General features: G+C 47.4%; 1 protein-coding gene across 2 annotated transcripts; it reads left to right on the top strand.

Moving 5' to 3' along the window:
• The first annotated feature begins 838 nt into the window (after positions 1–838).
• LOC123086536 (phosphatidylinositol 4-kinase beta 1) lies at positions 839–12,264 on the top strand. 2 transcript variants are annotated; one of them, XR_006440935.1, is made up of 16 exons: positions 839–2,954; positions 3,372–3,560; positions 3,714–3,762; positions 4,566–4,698; positions 4,875–5,355; positions 5,634–5,714; positions 5,793–5,915; positions 7,462–7,531; positions 8,100–8,197; positions 8,284–8,388; positions 9,135–9,188; positions 10,077–10,220; positions 10,312–10,387; positions 10,481–10,555; positions 11,413–11,496; positions 11,575–12,264. XR_006440935.1 is itself a non-coding variant. In XM_044508293.1 (16 exons), exons 1-16 carry the CDS (start codon positions 1,197–1,199, stop codon positions 11,674–11,676), a joined length of 3,600 nt encoding a protein of 1,199 aa, XP_044364228.1. In that variant the 5' UTR covers positions 841–1,196; the 3' UTR covers positions 11,677–12,264. The 2 variants fall into 2 exon arrangements, 1 of the variants encoding a protein (XP_044364228.1); XM_044508293.1 differs by having other exon boundaries at positions 841–2,954; positions 10,334–10,387.
• The last annotated feature ends 7,033 nt before the right edge of the window (positions 12,265–19,297 follow it).

Here is a 19,297-nt window from a genome sequence, read left to right as displayed (position 1 = left end):
CTGCGTGGCCGGGGCGGCCCGCGCACGCGCCCGGCTGTGCGTGGCGGAGCTCGCCCGCGCCCGCCTCTGTGTGGCCACGGAACACCGCCGCCCTCGCCTTGCCAGGCTCGAGCCGCTGGCGCGAGCTGCTCGGGCGTCCATGGGCACCGCGTCGGACCTCGCTCCTCCCAAGACGAAGCGCGTCTGTCTGCGCTGGCGCGGGCGTCCGCCTGGTCGCCGCTCCGGCTGGCCATTCCGCTGCTGTTGGTAGTCGGGTGGCGCGACATGCTGTTGGTCGTGGCGCGGGGCTGCGGCTCCCGGTGGAGGCCCGGGGCGGGAAGTGCTCCCACATGGCAGCCGCATCGGCGTGGAAAGAGCCGTGAGCGGAGACCGGGGAGGGCCGAGGAGCGGTAGCTTTCTTGGCTTTCGCGGTCGAGACGAGGGGGTGGTTGCTGGGGCGGCCGCGCCGGAGGTCGTCGTCGTCCATGCAGGGGAGGTCGTCGTGGACGAGCGACAAGGCTCGTGGGGGGGGGGGCACAACTAGTAGGAAAATTTTTATCCCCAGACCAAAAATTACACTGGCGGCCCCTCAAGCGGCGAAAAATATGTCTCCTGAGGGGCCAACGGCTGAAGATGCTCTTACCGGCACTCTCCGAGAGAACGGCACAGGCTGTGCAACAGAGTGACAGCAGCGCACAGGATTCGCAGGCGGCCATCGCCGCCCGCACCTGCTCCGGGCTCTCCGCTTCCCCGTTCCACGCCCTCGCCACCACGCCGGAGAAGAAAACCGAAAGAAATTAAAAAGAAAAAGAAAATTCAAACCAGAGTCCCCAGAAACAGCGACGAAAACGCTGCGACATTTCAAATCGAATCAACCCCAACCCCCACCCCCCCACCCCCGAGTCCTCCCCAATTCCAAGATCCCACGCTTCCCCGCTCCAAATTCCCTCCCCAATTCCAAGATCCCTCTCCGCGCGGCGCGATTCCGGAGCTAGGCAGCTAGGGTTTGCAGGTCCTCGGACCGAGCTGCGCGATCTCGCCGTCCGCTTGGGGGCTAGGGTTTGGATTGGGGTACAGCCCCGAGCGAGCTCTGGATTGAGATTTGGGAGAGTGGTCGCAGTTCTGGATCGAGCTGCCCCGTGTGCTGCGATGGTGGTGAGTGGAGGAGGACGTCAGTGACGGTCGGGTTTCGCTGGGATAAGGAGAAGCCCGCAGCCATGGTGCGGCTTCTCGGGCTGCGGGGCCTCAGCTTCGGGCCCGAGGAGTCGCCGCGAGAGATCACGGCCGCCGGCGGAGATGCCGCGCCCCCTGTGGGGAGCAGCGGCTGGCTCGTCCGCTTCTTCGACTCCGCGTTCTTCTGCGAGTGGATCGCCGTCAGCTACCTCTACAAGCACGACCACGCCGGCGTGCGCGACTACCTCTGCAACCGGATGTACACGCTCCCCCTCTCGGGCCTCGAGGCCTACCTCTTCCAGGTCTGCTACATGCTCGTGCACAAGCCCAGCCCCTCCCTCGATCGCTTCGTCATCGACACCTGTGCCAAATCCCTGCGCATCGCGCTCAAGGTGCATTGGATCCTCGCTGCTGAACTTGAGCTAGAGGAAACCGAGGATCTGGATGGGATCGATAAGGTGCAGGAGCAGTGCCAGGCTGCAGCCACCGTGCAGGGCGAGTGGCCGCCGCTGGTCCGACCTGCGCCTCTGTCCCCTGTTGCCAGCCCACGCGGCAATCCCATGCTCAGCAGGATACGCTCGTCAAAGCAGCGACTGATGTCCCTTGCGTCGTCGCCCTCTCTAGGTTTGAGCCCCCCTCCCAGCAGCACCAATGTGTCTGCTGCTGAGGATGCTGGAGTCGGCAAAGGGAAGCAGCCAGTAACACCATCTTCAGAGGACAACAAGCTGCTTAGGCGACTGAGCATCGGGCCAAAGGCCTTCTTTAGGCGGTCTGTGGAGAAGGACGAGGAACAGGATAAGGATGGGTTCTTTAAGAGATTGCTTAGAGACAGCAAGGACAAGGAGGAGGATGATGGAGACAAGGAAGGTTTTTTTAAAAGGTTGCTTAAGGATAGCAAGGAGAAAGAGAATGATGAGGAAGAAGGGGATAAAGATGGTCTCTTCCGTAGGTTGCTTAGGGACAGCAAGGACGAGGACATGGAGCTCACACCTAGCTCGGACGGTTTGCTGAAGAGACTCTTCCGTGACAAGGAGGACAGCAAGGGCGACGATGACGAGAAGGAAGGTTTTTTTCGTAGGATATTCAAGGATAAGAATGAGGAGAGGAGAGAAAGCATGCACGGAAGGCTTGGGGACGAGGAAAGAGTAGGTAAGAGTTTGGAGGATGATGATAGGGAAGGGTTCTTCCGCAAGATCTTCAAAGATAAGAATGAAGAGAAGAAAGATGGAGGCAGTCATAAGCAAAATGATGATAGAGAAAAGGTCGGTGTGAACATCGAAGAGGACAAGAAGGATGGCTTTTTCCGGCAACTTTTCAAGGAGAAAAATGATGAGAAAAAGGAAGGCACCACTCCCAGCAGGAAGGAGGACGACAGCAGAGGCAATAAGAGCATAGACGACGATAATTTCTTCCGCAGAATTTTCAAGGATAAGAATGAAGAAAAGAAGGGAGTTGCTCATGACAGGAACGAGGATGAGAAGTGTGAGGAAGGTGATAAGGAAAATTTCTTCAGGAAACTATTCAAGGACAAAGACAAACATGAGGACAGGAGAATCGAAGGGCTTGATAAAAATGATGACGATGGTAAGAGCACCAGTGGTATTGAGGAAGAGGAAAATTCAGAGTTCTTGTCATTCCGCAGGTTGTTTCGAGTGCACCCAGAGGACACTAAGAGTGGGCATATAGAAGGTAGTCAGCCTAACGGTATTTCTGAGGGTAGCCCAGGATCAGAGAGCTTTTTTAAGCGTTTATTCCGTGATAGAGAAGATTCTGAGATTTTAGGCTCAAAGTTATTGAAAGAGGCAAGACATCTACTCTTAATTTTTCTTTCGGTTAGACAGTTTCAGTGTTTCATATTTTGAACCATCATATTCAGTAATTACTTCTTCTGACTGCACCTAGATATGCTTATTACTTCTTGGTGTGAGGTGACTTGTGTTGCTAGTTGCCATAAATATTGTACATGTAACATTAGTAGTTTGATTCACAACTCTTATGTTCAGTATGGAGGAACTTGGTTATGAATTTCTTAGATTTATCACAATATTCTCCATCCACAGCTGTTTGATATAAACAAAGTTCTTTTGAGGTGTTTCTGTTTGCTGCATTAATCTGTTATAATGTTGTCATACTCCGATTATGCTATTTGTACATATTTTGGATTTTTAATTTCCTTTTACAGCATGCTTGCCTTCCTAACTGCAGTATATGTGTTTCAGAGACATCCTGATCCCACAGGAAACAGTGAGAAACAAAGTGGGAAACCACCTTTACCAAATAATGTGCTGGCAGAACTTCGGAAAGGCTCTTACTATGCTTCATTGGAGCTAGTTCAGTCATTATGTGATACATCTTATGGTCTCGTAGACATATTTCCCGTGGAAGATCGCAAGATTGCCTTGCGAGAGGTAAGTCGTTCCATTATGTTGCCAGTACCACGTATTAGTTATTTGCTTTATGCCCCTTAAGTCATACTTTTTATGTACCGTGTTACCACAAGCTACATTCATTTTCTTTTATTTGCATTCTAATTTCTCCTCTGGTGGTTCTTTTTGTGCCAGTCTCTTACAGAGATCAATTCACATATTGCTTCCAGTGAGAAAAATGGAGGTGATTTCTCTATCCTATTTGAGATATTATGTACTTTACTATCTTTGTCTCATAGGTTACTAAATTTTTCTTAATTTCTGCCCTAACATTTTCAACATCACAATTGGTGCTTCATTCTTTTTAAGCCTACATTTAAATCTTCAGTTGGAAGCTACTCCCTCTGTAAACTAATATAAGATCTTTTAGATCACTACTTTACTTGACATATCACATTCACATATGGTCTATGCTAACATTTTCAACATCAAATTTTGGTACTTCACCCCATTTTCATATATTTACATTTTAATCTTATAAGTGGGAAAATACTTGACATATCACATATGGTTTGTGCCTTACTGTTCTATTGTTTTTTTGGCTACAGTTTTAGTTATGATCACCTTTCTTTGTGCATAATTATTTGCTGCAGTTGTGTTATCCAATGTTAAATAGTTTTGGATGGACAATGAAGGATAAACACTTCAATAAATCATGTGCATATTCTATTTGGTTGCCTAGTTCTTTTTGCATTTTGGTGCATGAGTCACCATTATATGTGTTGTACTCTATGTATACTGTTGCCTGTGTTTGCTAAGCTGTTGAGCCTGCTCAAATGGAAGTATAGGCAGCAAAATAGTACATCAAGATATGCCTCGCATATAGCAAAAAAGTGTCTTGTGGTTTGGATCTGCCTTTTCTTTGCCCCTTTACATGAGAACATCAGTGGAATTTTAATTAAAGGAAAACAAAGCTATTGATGTTGCAAAGCAGCAGCTAGATGTGCTCTCAGGCTCTTCTCCCCCCTTTGTTCTTTCTACTCACAGGCGTATGCTTTCCAATGGGAAGGGGCATATATCGAGTGGTTCATATACCTGAAGATGAGCCTGTTCTTCTAAACTCTAGGGAGAAAGCTCCTTATCTTATATGTGTTGAAGTTTTGAAAGCAGAAACACCAAGGTATGTAGCTCGGGTTCCATGTTAGCATAAAAGTGCTCATGTCTATATATTAGTCTAAAAGTACACAGCTGAGGCTGTGGCAAAAGAATGTTTGATACTGAGCAAATTAATGATGTTTGTCACTTAATTTATTTTTGGAGCTTCAATTGCTAACATCAGTTGTTTTGCCTTTCTAGTCACTCCAAAGGGTCCTCGGATGTGAACAAACTATCCAAAGGCGGGATACCGTTGGCTAATGGAGATGTTCAGTTGCCAAAGCCGCCTCCTTGGGCATATCCTTTGTGGAGTCGACATGAACCACAAAATTATGAAACAGACAGAATGCTGAACTCTACCTCTCAGGTTATTGACCAAGCCATGGCTCAACTATGGGAGGCCAAAGTGAAATTTGTAAATGTTAGTTTCTCCATCGAGAGAATTGGCCGTTCTAGAAGCATCGCAATGTCTGAGTCAGGCCGTAGGATACGGCAACCTACAGCAGAGTCACATAATCTATCAGAAGATTCCCAGGCTGTTGTTGACCAGCCTATCGAGTGGGTAAAGGTCACGCTGTCTGCGGTTCCAGGAGTTAACATGGAAGATGTAGATGACAATGAGCCGACACGGAAGAAGGACCATCGCCGTGTTCCAAGCACTATTGCAATGGAGGAAGTCAAGGTGTGACTCACACATGAAATTGGTTTTTAGTTCTCATGCCATTGCTAAATATCTTTTGTGTTCTGTCTCCCTCTAGGTGCTTTTATTTATAAGGTTTGCAGTCTTCCTCAACATTCTTTCTATGAACAATTAGTTTTGAGACTAGCCATTTAGATAATCGAAAGAGTAGGAACTATAGACTTGATGTGTAATACAAGGTGATTATGCCTATATAACATCAATTTGATAGTTAGTGGACTTTTTGTGCTACTTTTTGTTGAATTGGTTTCCCTGACTAGGCTGCAGCATTAAAAGGAGAAGCCCCACCTGGTCTTCCACTAAAAGGAGTTGGTCAAAGCACTCAAAATTTGGATCCTAAGGTGATTCACTGATATTGTGCCATCAGTTACCTCCTTTTTGAACATCTTCCTTAAGCTAGTAACTCAATTTTCCAATAGGCAACTGATGGCGGAGATCCTAAACCAACTGATGCTTTGGCTGGTGAACTTTGGACTGTCAAGAAAGAGAGAATACGCCGTTCTTCAGTTCATGGAAAATTACCTGGCTGGGATTTGCGTTCTGTAAGTCCACATGTAAAAATTGTTCTGCTATTAGATTATTTATTTACATGTTGCAATATATCGAATACAAGCTTTATGAGCATGTTTAATTATTTATATTTAGGCATTTTTTAATGTTACATCTCTTAAGGTTAATTTTCCTTATACCTTTGCTTGAGCATGGACACTGCACTTATTTTAGTTTTCAGCATAAAGCATAATTTTCTGGCTCTCCATTAGGTTCACCAAAAAAGGATTAGGAGAGAATTAAGTAACTAACTAACTACTCCATCTGTTCACAAATAAGATGTTTCGGATATTTCAGTACTGACTACATACGGACTGAAATGAGTGAACAAACACACTAAAACGTGTCTATATACGTTCGATTCACAAAAAGGTTAGAACATCTTATATTTGTGAACGGAAGGAGTATTACTTTTCATACTATTATGTTCCCCAACATTGACTTTCTGAACATATAGTTAAACCAAAAAATAATCATAAATGTATTTCTTCATAATATGTTCATACTATGGGCAAGGTTTTTGAGTCACCGAGTCAAGCCAAGTCGCCGAGGTTGCGGCTAGTGGCTTGCTGGCTTGACTCAGTGGCTCGGCTTGAATAGTCGCCCCAAGTCGCCATATACTAATATAGAGCACCAGAGCACACAGCAGCAGCCTATACTGATATACATCTAACAGTAGACCACATATAGAGCCCACCCCGTGCTCTCTGCCTCTCTTTCCTTCGGTCCTTCTCCTTCCCCAGTCCCCACAACAGCAGCAGCAGAGCACACAGCAGCAGCAGCAGCAGCAGAGCAAAGAGAGGCAGAGGGGGCGACGAGCCATACGGCCATACCTGCTAGGGTTTGCTGGCGCAGGAGAAGATGGAGGCCGAGGCGGAGGAGGCTTGTGGGGGCGCGCATCACCGGCGGAGGAGGCTGGTGGGGGCGCGCGTCACCGGCGGATCTGGAGGGGCGCGTGGCCGGCGGTCGCCGATCTGGAGTGGCCCGCGCGGTTCCCTCCCTTTCTCTCTCTCTGTGTCTCTGTAACCCGTGCGGTCCTATTTATCCCCCCCCCCCCCCACACACAAAAATTCTGGCAGGTGGCCCGCGTGCGGAGCAAGCCACGCGACCGGCGGCTACTAGCCGCCGACTAATCGCGCCAAGTCGCCAGCGAGTCGCGCGACTCACTCCCTGAGTCAAGTCGCCTGCGCGAGCCAGCCACGCCGCGACGACTCGACGATTAGTCGGCGACTCAAAAACCTTGAATATGGGATGCGCTCTTCTGCCTATCTCATGCATTGTCATTTATAGTTGAAATATAAAAACTTCTATCATGAAATAAGTAGATGGTTGGATAAACTGATTTGATGGTAAAAATTGGTCGGGGTAATGTTTTTTCCTTAAACTAGAGCAACCAACGAGACAACTATGAGCATCGTTTCTAGTCTGCGGACGATTGTTGTCATGCTTGAGGTTGAACGGCTTGTGCCTTGTAGGATATCTTACTCTGAAATGTCGTCAGTTATTGCAGTGCTTCTGAAACACTTCCACCAATTGCAGATTATTGTCAAGAGTGGGGATGATTGCCGACAGGAGCACTTAGCTGTACAGCTTGTCGCACACTTTTATGGTAATGTGTAAAATAACTAATGTTATCATGATAGTGATCAATTTTATCTTGACTGTGGAGGTCATCCTTTTTTGCTGAAGATTGTCTTGTATTGATTTTTGTGCTTAGATTCCGCTTCATTTTGTTTTTTACTACCATATATGTCAGGCCTGAAGCATATAAATATTCTATTGGCTGAAGTATATGCTAATTTGAATCAATATTATGATGTGCAACGTCCACTGTAAGGGAGTATATATAAAAAACATATCTAAGGAATCACATGATACACATGGATTTTATTTTATACTAAAAAAACTGGCAAACAATCATTCTCGCACATAAAAATAGTACTATGGCTTGCAAGTGATTGACACCCCAGGAGTCTTATAATTAGCTCTTTTGGATTTTGGAGTAATGGTAACATCTCGTGGTGTATTAGCAATTACTTTTCTCATGTTGCTGTCTTGCATTTCTTATGTTCTGGATTCCTGAAGGATTATACTAATTAATTTGCCTAAAGTTTGTGTTAGTTTCATTTAGGGTGTGTTCAACTCACTAGTGTCCTGAAAAATCCTTTTATCGGCAGATATATACCAAGAAGCTGGCTTACCACTCTGGTTACGGCCTTATGAAGTTATCGTCACGTCTGCATATGCAGCCCTAATTGAGACTATTCCTGACACGGTAGTTATCTTTCCTTCCAGATCACTTCTCTGAATTTCTTTCCGCACTGAAAGATCTTAGGTTGACCATTGTTTATGTTATTGCAGGCATCAATTCATTCCATCAAGAGTAGGTTTCCCAATATCTTAAGTCTCCGTGACTACTATGTAGCCAAGTATGAAGAGAATTCTCCAAATTTCAAACTTGCACAGGTGAAATGCTGGAATATCACACAACACAGCAAATAGATCCACATGTTCAGTTTGTGTCATCCTCTGAGTACAACTGTAGGCAATGTTTCATCATTTATTTCTCGTCAAAACACATCTGATTTTTTAATTGAAAAGTGTTTTTGACTTTTTGTTGAGGCAAACAATGGAGGGCGATCGCCCACCTGAATTAATCGAACAGTTTGATTAGCGAATATCCATGGCTGCTGCTTGTATGAAAATGTGGGGCTATACTTGACTAGTGATGTGTCACATCCCATGTGACTTGTGGTGCGTGCTGCGTCACATCGTTTGTCAACTTGTGTCCAGTCCACCCCATGAGATATGTTTGTATCAGTATCGCAGATGAAATGTTCTGTCTTGAACATTTGGATAGTGCATTTCTTGGTGTTCCTGTGAGGAAAACCATGTTTTGGCAATGAATTTACTTAATTTTGTGAATGAAAGCTGACAAACTGTTCAGTTGGTAGTTGAACGCAATTATAATTACTTGGATTGTCTGCATTGGTATTGGCGCAATTTTTTCATGGCGCTGGAAGTTTCATGAATGCAAAACTTGGATGATAGCACCGAATTGATGCCATCTGATGATGATTAGTTAACATATCTAACATTAGTGGATTCATATCTAACATACTTAAAAATTCTCAGTAAGAGTTTAAAGAGCTCACATTTCATACCATTGTCAATCCAGCTGAACTAGCTCTTATATTTTCTTTTATCCACAGAGGAACTTTGTGGAAAGCATGGCAGGATATTCAATTCTGAGCTACCTGCTGCAGGTATTAAATTCAAGTGCTTCATTTGTAATCTGGGTGTATTTTTAGAATTAGAAATGTTATTTGGCAAGCTCTGTTCTTTTGAATTTGTAATGCATGCCACTAGTAATTAACAAAGTAGATCAATTAAAAATTACTAAGTACCATTCCATAAGATTGCTCAAATTATGGAATTGTTCTCATTAGTATTTAATTATTAATTAATAGTGCTAAAGTGAAAGTTCATGTCATCACATTATGGCCCGTTTGGGTTTTTTTGGGATATAAATTTCCAACTGATCCTGGCTGGTACAGTCAGCAAGTGGTTCAGCCCAAGCACTGTCCTGTTATGTTTGTGCTGTGTAATTAGCTACCTATGGATAGTTGCTTTACTGTATTAGATCCATCTATTTTACATGTAATGATGTAATCTCCCTGCTCTCTGTAATATCTGATCGGGCCAACAGAGCCAGCCAAGTCTTGCTGTATTGTTGTTAATTAAGTATATAAGGTGAGAGGGCCTGCCAACTGATGCACTATCTTCTCAAGCTTTTGAGGGGAAGGTAACGGTTGGGAATCCAATCTGCTGGATGTTAATTTATATGTAGTGTTGCAGTGCAAATAAATTATTTTTCCATATAATTAATGCAATGTTTCAGCTGAAGTGTTGCAACAAGCATCTGATACTTGGAATGTTACTGCATGTCTTTCTTTTAAGATTTCCGAAATGAAAGACACTTTGCTGCTGTTTTTGTTTTTCCGCAGACATGACTGCTTGCCTTACGCCCTAAAATAGGACCTCTTTGCCTTTATTATGTGGGAATAAATTGATCTCAGATCGAAGCCCCTCTTAATTCTCTCTTTGTGACGCAACATAGAGTATTAAGCGTTGGGACTTTTTTGAATTTGCAGGTCAAGGATCGTCATAATGGGAATCTCTTGATAGACGAGGAGGGACATATTATTCATATTGATTTTGGTTTCATGCTTTCTAATTCTCCTGGAGGGGTAAATTTTGAGAGTGCGCCATTTAAGCTGACGAGGGAGCTCCTTGAAGTATGATAGAAGCTTGTACCTTGTTACAACTTTCCTATATCCTAGATATAAGTGTTGAATTATATTTTGATGGAGTTTAAATCTCGTTAAGTTTGTTGTGGGAACAATGCTAGGTGATGGATTCTGATGCTGAGGGAACTCCCAGCGAGTTCTTCGACTATTTCAAGGTAAATAACTGATAGCATGTTACTTTCCCTTGCCTACCGGGACTTCTCCAATTTATATTGGCTTATTTATCTATGTTTATTTGAATTCTTCAGGTGCTATGCATTCAAGGGTTTCTTACTTGTCGGAAGCATGCAGAGCGTGTTATACTTCTTGTGGAAATGTTGCAGGTAATGGCACCTATCTAATCTTACAGATGTTTATCTAGATGGCTTGATATAGTATATGAGTGGGTGCCTGTGAGAAGGCATTCATCTGTGTACTCCGGTTTATGCATGCATGGCTCATATTATTTACCAACATTTTCTTATGTACATTAATTTTTTGAATTGTTGGAGCATATCCTTCTTCATATGGACGCAGCGATTCGGCTCCCGAGCTCATCTTCCCCCTTCCGTGAACAGTAATTTTTAAAAAAAGACTAGAAAAAAAATCTGATTTTGTTGGCATGGAAGACGTTCGAGTGCGTGACGCCTGTGCCAAATCTGGTGGTGTTTGGACATCTGAGTAACTCAGGAAAAAAGATTTGGGGTCAGTGAGAAAGTTTACTGTTCACACACTGTTTGGACCGGTTTTGTCTTTTTTTCCCACAAGCTCCTCAGATGTCTGAACACGATAAAAATTTGCCCAGACATCACACATTTGAGTGTCTTGGTTGACAAAAAAATTCTGATTTTTTCGAGTATTTTTTTTATTTTACTCTTCACTGAGAGCAGATGAGCCCGGGCTCAGAAGTGAATATTTGTATCCTCATGCCCTTTTATATTAACCAAATTTACCCACATTATTTCAGTCTTCATCTAGTTATGAAGTTTTACTTATCGTATTTCCTCTCTTTCTGCCGACTTGTTATACTTCTTTGGCTACCATGAAGTGCTATGCTTTCTGTCGCATTCAAACTTGAATCTTGTAACTTCTGGTGTAGTAGTCATCTAAATTATTTATTTGTATTCCGCTTCCTGGTTAGCAAGGGAATGAGGAACACCATCATGACAGAAATCATTTTACATGTGTATCCTTTGATCAGGATTCTGGCTTCCCATGCTTTAAAGGTGGTACTCGCACTATACTGAACTTGAGGAAGAGGTTCCACTTGAGTCTCACTGAAGAGGTTAGTCAATTGTTTTTCATTTTTTTTATCATTTATCATGCCCAGAGGGTTCTTACTATGATCTTATGATGGTTGCAGCAATGTGTATCTCTGGTGCTCTCATTGATCAGTAGCAGCATGGATGCCTGGCGTACTCGGCAGTATGATTACTACCAGAGAGTATTGAATGGGATTTTATGATGTACTCCAGGAGCAGTTAGCACTTGACTCGTTCAGAAACCAGTCTGAGCAAATCTTTGGAACAAACAGATCAGTTTGGGGCTGATCTAGCTTGCTGTTCCCACCATGATTGGTAATGACTGGCACCAGGTAATGGAGCAACGTGTTCTGCATTCTGCACGCCTGGAGTCTCCCGTGGAACCCAAGTGGCATTGTGCTCGTGTATTATTTCACACCCTATGGAGAAAGGTTGAGAAAGTGTATAGTCATCGGCAGTTAGCTAGTTAGGGCTTCACACTAGGAGGTTTGCTACTGGTGAAGCTGTTAAGCGTATTGGAATTTGGAATCCGAGCCGCGGTGCTGTACAGACACTAGATTTGCGTAGCTTGGGCAGGGGTTTTAGGGGAGGACCGAGCCATACATGAAGTGAACAAGTGTAAATTAAAGACGCATGGAAGCTGGGAGTCACCTGTGGCAGCAGCAAGGGTTGTGTTTGCGCGATTCTGTGGCATCCCAATATAGGCATCGAATTAGACGATGACAATGTGCATTGTAAATTACCATTACTGTACAGGGCCCAACAATAGGAGCTCGTTGTCCCGTTTTCCAGACTTTCGTTTTATTCAGCAGTAGTACTACCGTTGTTGGCGTGAGAAGTTACACCTAAGTGATGCCTAGTAGCAGGAGCGGTACATCTTGAAAATCAGTCTTTGGTGATGGTGCTCTGACTGAATTACATATCGTGATTCATTGTTTTGTCTGGCCTAAATCACATTTTTCCCCCTGATAAAGAGCGCCTTTGTTAATTAAAATTAAAATGTGGTAACACCTGGCCTCCGTATACCTAGTACTCCATCCGTTCCAAAATAGTACTAAAGTTAGTGCAAAGTTGAGCCATCTATTTTGAAACAAAGGAAGTAGAATACAAATAGCAACACACCAACAGTGACATAAATAAAACCGAAATAAAGGCAACAATAAAGCAATAAAAGATGGGAAAAGCTGCGGATCTTAATGGCCTACCTCTGCTGCATGACACGCATCCAAATGAAGGCTTCCATGTCGTCCTTTATTGAACGTGCTTTCAAAATGGAGGCTATGTTTCAGAAACAAATGCGATGTTGTAATAATCTACGACAGGTCTAGTTTTGCAACGAAATATTTGTTGTGAAATTTTTTTGCAACAAGACCTCGATTGCAGAAAAAGTTGCAATGGAACCCTAGTTGCAATTTTAGTTTGCAACAAAATAGCCGTTGCAAAAAAATTCTGCAACAAGACCTATGTTACAGAAATAATTCTGCAACAAGACCTGTGTTGCAGTTCTGGAGGCGCGCTCGGCTTGCTTGATGCGGCAAATCCGACGACTCACAAGCCGGTTGATATTTTAAAGATATCAGTCGGCCGGCGGACGCGTAACACGCCCCATAAAATATTCACATTATATAGGAGGCAGTGGACTGATTTAAAAGTTATGCCGTTGGGACGTGCTACGCATCCTCCGGCTAAAGATCAGCAGGGGCGCGAGCTGTCAGATCTGCCGCATCGGCCGGCCGAGCGTGCCTCTACCATTGCAATGCGGGTTTTGTTGCAGAATTATTTTTGCAACATAGATCTTGTTGCAGAATTATTTTTGGCAACAACTGTTTTGTTGCAAAAACATTTTAACTGAGGTTTTGTTGTATTTTTTTTTTCAAATGAGGTTTTGTTATAGAAAATTTTCGCGAAAGGTTTTGTTGTAAAACATAATCCCGTTGTAGACCATTGCAACACCACATATGTTTTAAAAGTATAGCCCCTGTTGCATGAAGGATAGTATGTAGGCTCTCACGCGATGCCTGTTATCCAGGGGAAGGTGACGGACGCGGCCGCTGCGATCCCTCAGTTGATAGTAAGTGTTCCCCTATGCTGTCATCCATGTTAGGTAAAATCTTCCTAGCCACCCGTTTAAATTGCTTACACACCGGTTTGAACATTGCTAATCTCATTTTTGGTATGCTTGAACAACGTTCTCGCACTTGCTGAGCACATGCTCCGAACCGTCGTATCATGTTAGCCTTCTGGTGAAGCGTTATCTAGTGCGGAGTAGTTTGTTTTTGACGTTTCGGCTTAGTGCTTTAGGGCATCTTCAACGGAATCCCGTAAATTTCCTACCGGATCTGTGGACAAAGGGTATCGTTTGCGGACACGGGTGTGAGAGGCCAACATCCAACGCTAGCTGCATACATCCGGTCAATAATTTGAACCAACCTCACAAAATTCGAACAAACTAAACAAATTTCATTTAAGTTCGGATATACTTTACATAAAAATGTTGATATTTCGACTGCTTAATTAAAAAACTAGAAAAAAACCTAAACCCTATACCGGACGACACCTCGTACGCATGGCCGCCCTGCCCTGCCGCCGCCGTCTTCGTCGGTGCCATCGGCGGCGGCGTCGTCATGGTCCCTCCAGCGGCGGTACGGCACCGGAGGGCCGCAACAGCCTTGTTCGGTGGTTGCCTGCCGCTCGTGGAGGAGCCGCTCCGCTACCTACTGCACCGTGCGGAGTGCTGCTGCAGCCACCGCTGACGGCCTTGCTGCGGCTGGTGTTAGCGGAGCAGTTGTTAAGCGACCACTCCTCGCTGATCTTAGTGAGCTCGCCGTCAAGGCGGTGGCAACACCTGGAGGCCGTCTCCATGATGGTCATGGAGCGGTCGAGCACCGACGCGGCGGCGAGGTCTGGGTCATTGCAGACCCAGTCCGGCGCCATGTTGCTCTTGGCGAAAGCGGAGCGGTGACTGGCACTGCGCCGGTCGTACCTCTCGTACTGTCGAGTGGCGCGCTTCGCCTCAGACACGAGGCCCTCGAGCCCGAGGGACCGCAGAGGTAATGAAGGAGGCGGCCCCATGACTTCTTGATCGCGGGCGGCAGCTCCTCCTGACGGCGAGGCGGTGGCGGCACGGCGGCGACAACGGCGCGTCGATGCGCATGCACCAGTTGCATGGTGGAGACGCAGGCTCCTCCTTTACACGACATCCGATCTAAACGCCGCGGTGGTGCGGGGCGAGGCCGACTCCTCCTTCACGCGACGTCCGATCTGGACGCTGCAGTTGTGTTGGGGTGAGGCCGGCTCCTCCTTCACCAGCAGGAGCATGGATGCCGGCTCGGTCTTAACGCGACGGCGTGGCGAGGAGGCCGACTCCTCCTTCACGCGTGCCGGTCATTATCTTGATCTGATGGACGAAATCTTCGTCCGTCAGAGCGACCTCCTTGAGGAGGTGGCGCCTGGTCCTCCTCGTCACCGGAGGAGGTGGCGACCTCCTCCTTGGCGGAGGAGCCGGACGCTCTGGACGCTGACGGGTCCGGAGAGCGTCTGCGGCGGCGCCAAGAACCGCCGGAGGAGGAGCTTCCGCCTACTCTGCCTGCCAGCGGAGCACCACGACTTCGGCATCGCCGGAGCGTGGGTCGAAGAGGAGGAGGGGGGAGGGGCCCGATGCTCGGGGAGGGGTTGGTGCATCTCCGTGCATCTCCGGCGCACAGTTTAAATAGCCGCCGCGAGGCCCAGGCGAAGGGCCTGTCTGCTTCAAGGCAACGCAGCGGCTGAAGTTGATCCCTCGGGAACCTGCATCCGCAATGAAGCGGCGACCGCCGAGAGGTCATATTGGTCAGCGCCGCCCTCCATTCCTCCATGTGCTCTGGTCAGACATGAATGCAGCGTGTTAAGCGACACCTACATCAGAAGGAAAACACATATTTTTAATGGGCCAGGGCGGTCAGAAGCGTGCGTGGGATCGGTCCTAACTCCCGCAAATATTCCCTACGCTTGTCTTTGATTTGCAGGAGAAATTACGTCCGGACCGCTTTATGGATCGGCAGAACCGTGTTGGATGGCTTCAACGGTCCGAACGGTTGCGAGAGATTTGCGGGTTCACCTTAAAGATGGCCTTAGTTTCTAAGAAGGCCGAAATAGAAGCAGCAGTGGATGGTCCCATCACTTCGGTTGCGACGACTTCGGCAGGTCCTTTGTTACCTTTGCCGCATCTCTTTCCTACGGCAAACTCATGGATGACATCAAAACATTGGGATCATCAAAGAGGATGATGACACGTGAGAGTGCTGTTTATATGCAGGGGCTTATTTGTAATGCCAGTGTACTCGTATGTTGGTGTCCTAAAGTAACCTTCTCAGATACGTCTTCAGGTTTTTCTTCCCTTGAAAAAGAATGTTTCCTGTGTGAATCACGGTGCCATTTTCCCTTTGACAAGGATGCATTTGGTCGGGGAGACCAGACTGGGGTGAGCAGCGGCCTCATACCAGAAAGCAGACCGGCCCATTTGAGCTGGACGCGGTTGCAGCCGCACAGGGAGAGTATGACTGCATGCTGGAGAAACCGCCACGTCTGCTGTCTTGTCAGCTTTCGTTATACTTGGACGAGCGATCTTCTGCGTGGAGGATGCTGCAGCGCCGACTGGTGCTTTTGGACGCACGTTTTTGTGGGTCTGAGTGAGAGAATGACGTTTTGATGTTCTTATAGGGAGGGGGAATATTCCTTTCCGCTCCGACTTTTTCCCCACCCACCTCGCAGTTTCCCCTCCGTGAAACCCTAGCTACCACCCTGTCTCCTCTTCTCTCACCCACCCCGCTGCCACAGAAGGAAGCCGCCGGCCTCAACACCTTGCGCTATAGGAATCCTCGTGGCTGGAGTGTCGCGGCGACTACACACACATCAATGGAGATCGAATGTCAGGGCGGTGGCCCCGGACATGTCGACGATGGCCATGTTGCAATGGTTGCGAGGGCAATGAGCTAGCCAGTAGTGGCGTCAACGATGACGACAATGATTTGTGGTGGAGGCTTTCTGTTCCCGCATTTGCGGCGATGGTGAATTTTCCTAGTTCCGTTCTCCGATGATGGTGATGATGACACATCTTCATGGTCCTTGTGTGGAGGTGATTTTACATACTGATGTTATTGCATGCACAATAGTTATTTTGCTTCCGGCGGCATGACGACGGATTTTAACCTCGATATTGGAGGATCTCGGCGGCAAGCTCAGGTTTGAGTGTAGGGGCTCAAGTGGCATCAAAACTCTAGGTACAACCTTCATGGATTGAACCTGGCGCCTGTCCCCCGCGTCGCCCTCCCTGGCGGCGACGGGGGAACACTAGATCGACCGGCAGCGCACCCTCCCCACCTCCCTCCCCACCTCGCCGCCGCCGGAGGAACGGCCGGCGAAGCCCGTGCCGGCTTCAGGGATGGTGGCGGCGGGGCGATTTGGCTGAATCCAGCCCCTCCCTCGTCGCGCCCTCGACCCTCCCGAACGCCGCGCACGTGCTGCGGCCATGACTCCTCGGCGCGGTCCAGATCTCGGCGGTGGCTGCGCTCCTCACCTGCGCTGCCGTTGCGCCCCCACCCCACGTGTTGTGGTTCTGGCACCGTGGCGCGGCTTGGATCCCGACAAAGGCTCCCCGACGATGGTTCTGCTCCTCTCCGTGGTGGTGCTGCTCCGGCTGGGTGGCAACGCTGCCTCCCTGGTGGCGTCCCCTGCGATGTGGGCGCGAGGCTGCGACAACGGAACCTGCGCTCTCCAGGGCTCCGGCTTGTCGGCGTCCTCTATTGGCGCGGCTCCAGATCTGGTGCTTCGAAGGCTGTGTTCCTCTCCGGCTTCTTCGGTTCACTGGTTCTAGCCGGTGCTGCTCCAGCCTCGGCAGCCCAAGACTTGCGCTTTCCAGTGTCTTTGGCTTGTCGGCTCCCATGCCCACGCGGCTCCGTCCCCGGCGCCCTCGTTGGTTGCGTCCCTTCCAGCCTCGTCGGCTTGTTGGCGTCCTGACGGATCCGTCCCGGTGGTATGGATATGCGTTCCTTCTAGATCCTGGCCTACTTGCGGCGCCACCTTCCTATGTCGGCCCCCACCACCTCCCCAACCCCGTCCACCTCCTTGCCGCGTCAACTTGTCAGATCTCCTCAATGTGGCGGCAGCTCCAGCCTACATGTTGGTTTCCTCATCTCTTGATCGCAAACTGGATGATGTGGGGTTGCTCAAACTCGGCCAGGGTGAAATCCCTGCACGGCTTGCCGATGCTGGCAGCGACGACACTCGCGGGTGCCGTTCCCTTCTTGGAGGCGCTGTCATGGCCGCTTTCTGTGCCCCTTCGAGCATTGGGGGAAACCCCAGGTCCGGCTCATCGGACCGAACAACGGCGGCGCCATAACATCGTTTCCCTTCTCGAAGGCGTTGTCTTATTTGCTCGGCATCCCCGGTGTTGGATCTCGAGTTACGGGAACAATCATTGTCTGTTCGGACTACATCTCATGGCATCGGCACCCTAGGCGCTATGTATGGCCTCACCGGTGCTTCTCCCACGGTTTCCATCTTCGGCCCGGCCGGGTCGTGCCGCCCACTAGCCGATCTCTTGGCGTTCTAGGTGGGAGTACATTGATCCTGTCAAGTTTGGAGCTGAGACCGTTCGGATGTGGTGCGTCGTGTTAGTCGTGACACGACGTGGGTGTCCTGAGCCTTGTGTCTCCTTGCCTCTTGTGGCCGGAGGCCGGGCTAGGTGGGTTTAGCTGTGTGTGTCTTTTTTTTTTGGGCCGAGCATCCCTCTTCCCTCTGCTTTGGGTATCATACTCGCGCCTTCTTGTGTTCGTATAGTGTGTTGTACCATCTCTTATACTTTCTCTATTCTCTTCTAACAATGAAAAGATACGCAAGCTTTGCGTATTCGCGAAAAAAAGATTGAACTTGGCAATGTCATCGTCGATGTGGAGTTCCCATGTTGAAGACATTGTATAGAGTTTGTGCGTCGATTATCGATGACAGAGCTTGTGCGTCGTATGTTGGAGGATCTGTCCAGTTGGCAACTTATCATTGATGTTTATTACTCTTGTTTGTTGCGGTTGTTTTGCTGGTTACATCTTTTTTTCCTTTTTGTAATAATGTGGCAGTGTGCATCCTCGATGTCTTGAGTCGTGTTGATGTAAATGTGGAGTGTCATTGATATATTATCGATATTAATATTTTTTAATAATAATAAAATAATATTCCTGCTGTGTGCGAGAATGGTTGAGCATTATTTAGATAGTGAAAGAGTGGCATCGAGGGTGTGTCGACCCGTGGTTGATAGCTACGTGTGCAGCCTGCGGGCAGCAGCGGCAGTCGGCTCGGCACGGGCCAAATCATTTCAGTTTTGACGCTTGTAGAGTGATTTTTGGACCGATAGTTACGCGTACGAAGGACTGCAAGTCTGCAACCTGCGTGGGTATCCCTTCCACGTTCATCTCTCTCAGCAAATGCTGGCCGCAAGTATGTGCGACAGCGAGGGCAGTCCTAGCTCGTCGGAGCGTCGTGGTTGTTCGGGTACTTTTTCATGGCTGCCAACGCAAAATAACTGAGCGAGTAAATCGTAAGAAACCATCACATTTTTGGACCATAAATCAAAAACCACCACTTTTTTCTTGCAAAAACCAGTCACTGACAGTTTGCGAAAAACACTGATTAAACAATTAAAGCAGTTTGAGTAAAAATCTAACAGATGTGTCCCTTTGTCAGGTGCCACGTGGCCTTGGTGAAGACGGGCTCGACACAGCGCCGTCAGACGACATCTACATAGTGTTGAATAAATAAGCAATTTTTGATTAAATTAATCAAAAATAGATCATG

This window comes from Triticum aestivum, chromosome 4A (genome assembly GCF_018294505.1).
Source record: "Triticum aestivum cultivar Chinese Spring chromosome 4A, IWGSC CS RefSeq v2.1, whole genome shotgun sequence".
In the NCBI taxonomy this organism is placed as follows: Eukaryota; Viridiplantae; Streptophyta; class Magnoliopsida; order Poales; family Poaceae; genus Triticum; species Triticum aestivum.
The sequence above is the reverse complement of the archived record's forward strand: the minus strand, read 5'-3'. Positions and strand labels throughout refer to the sequence as shown.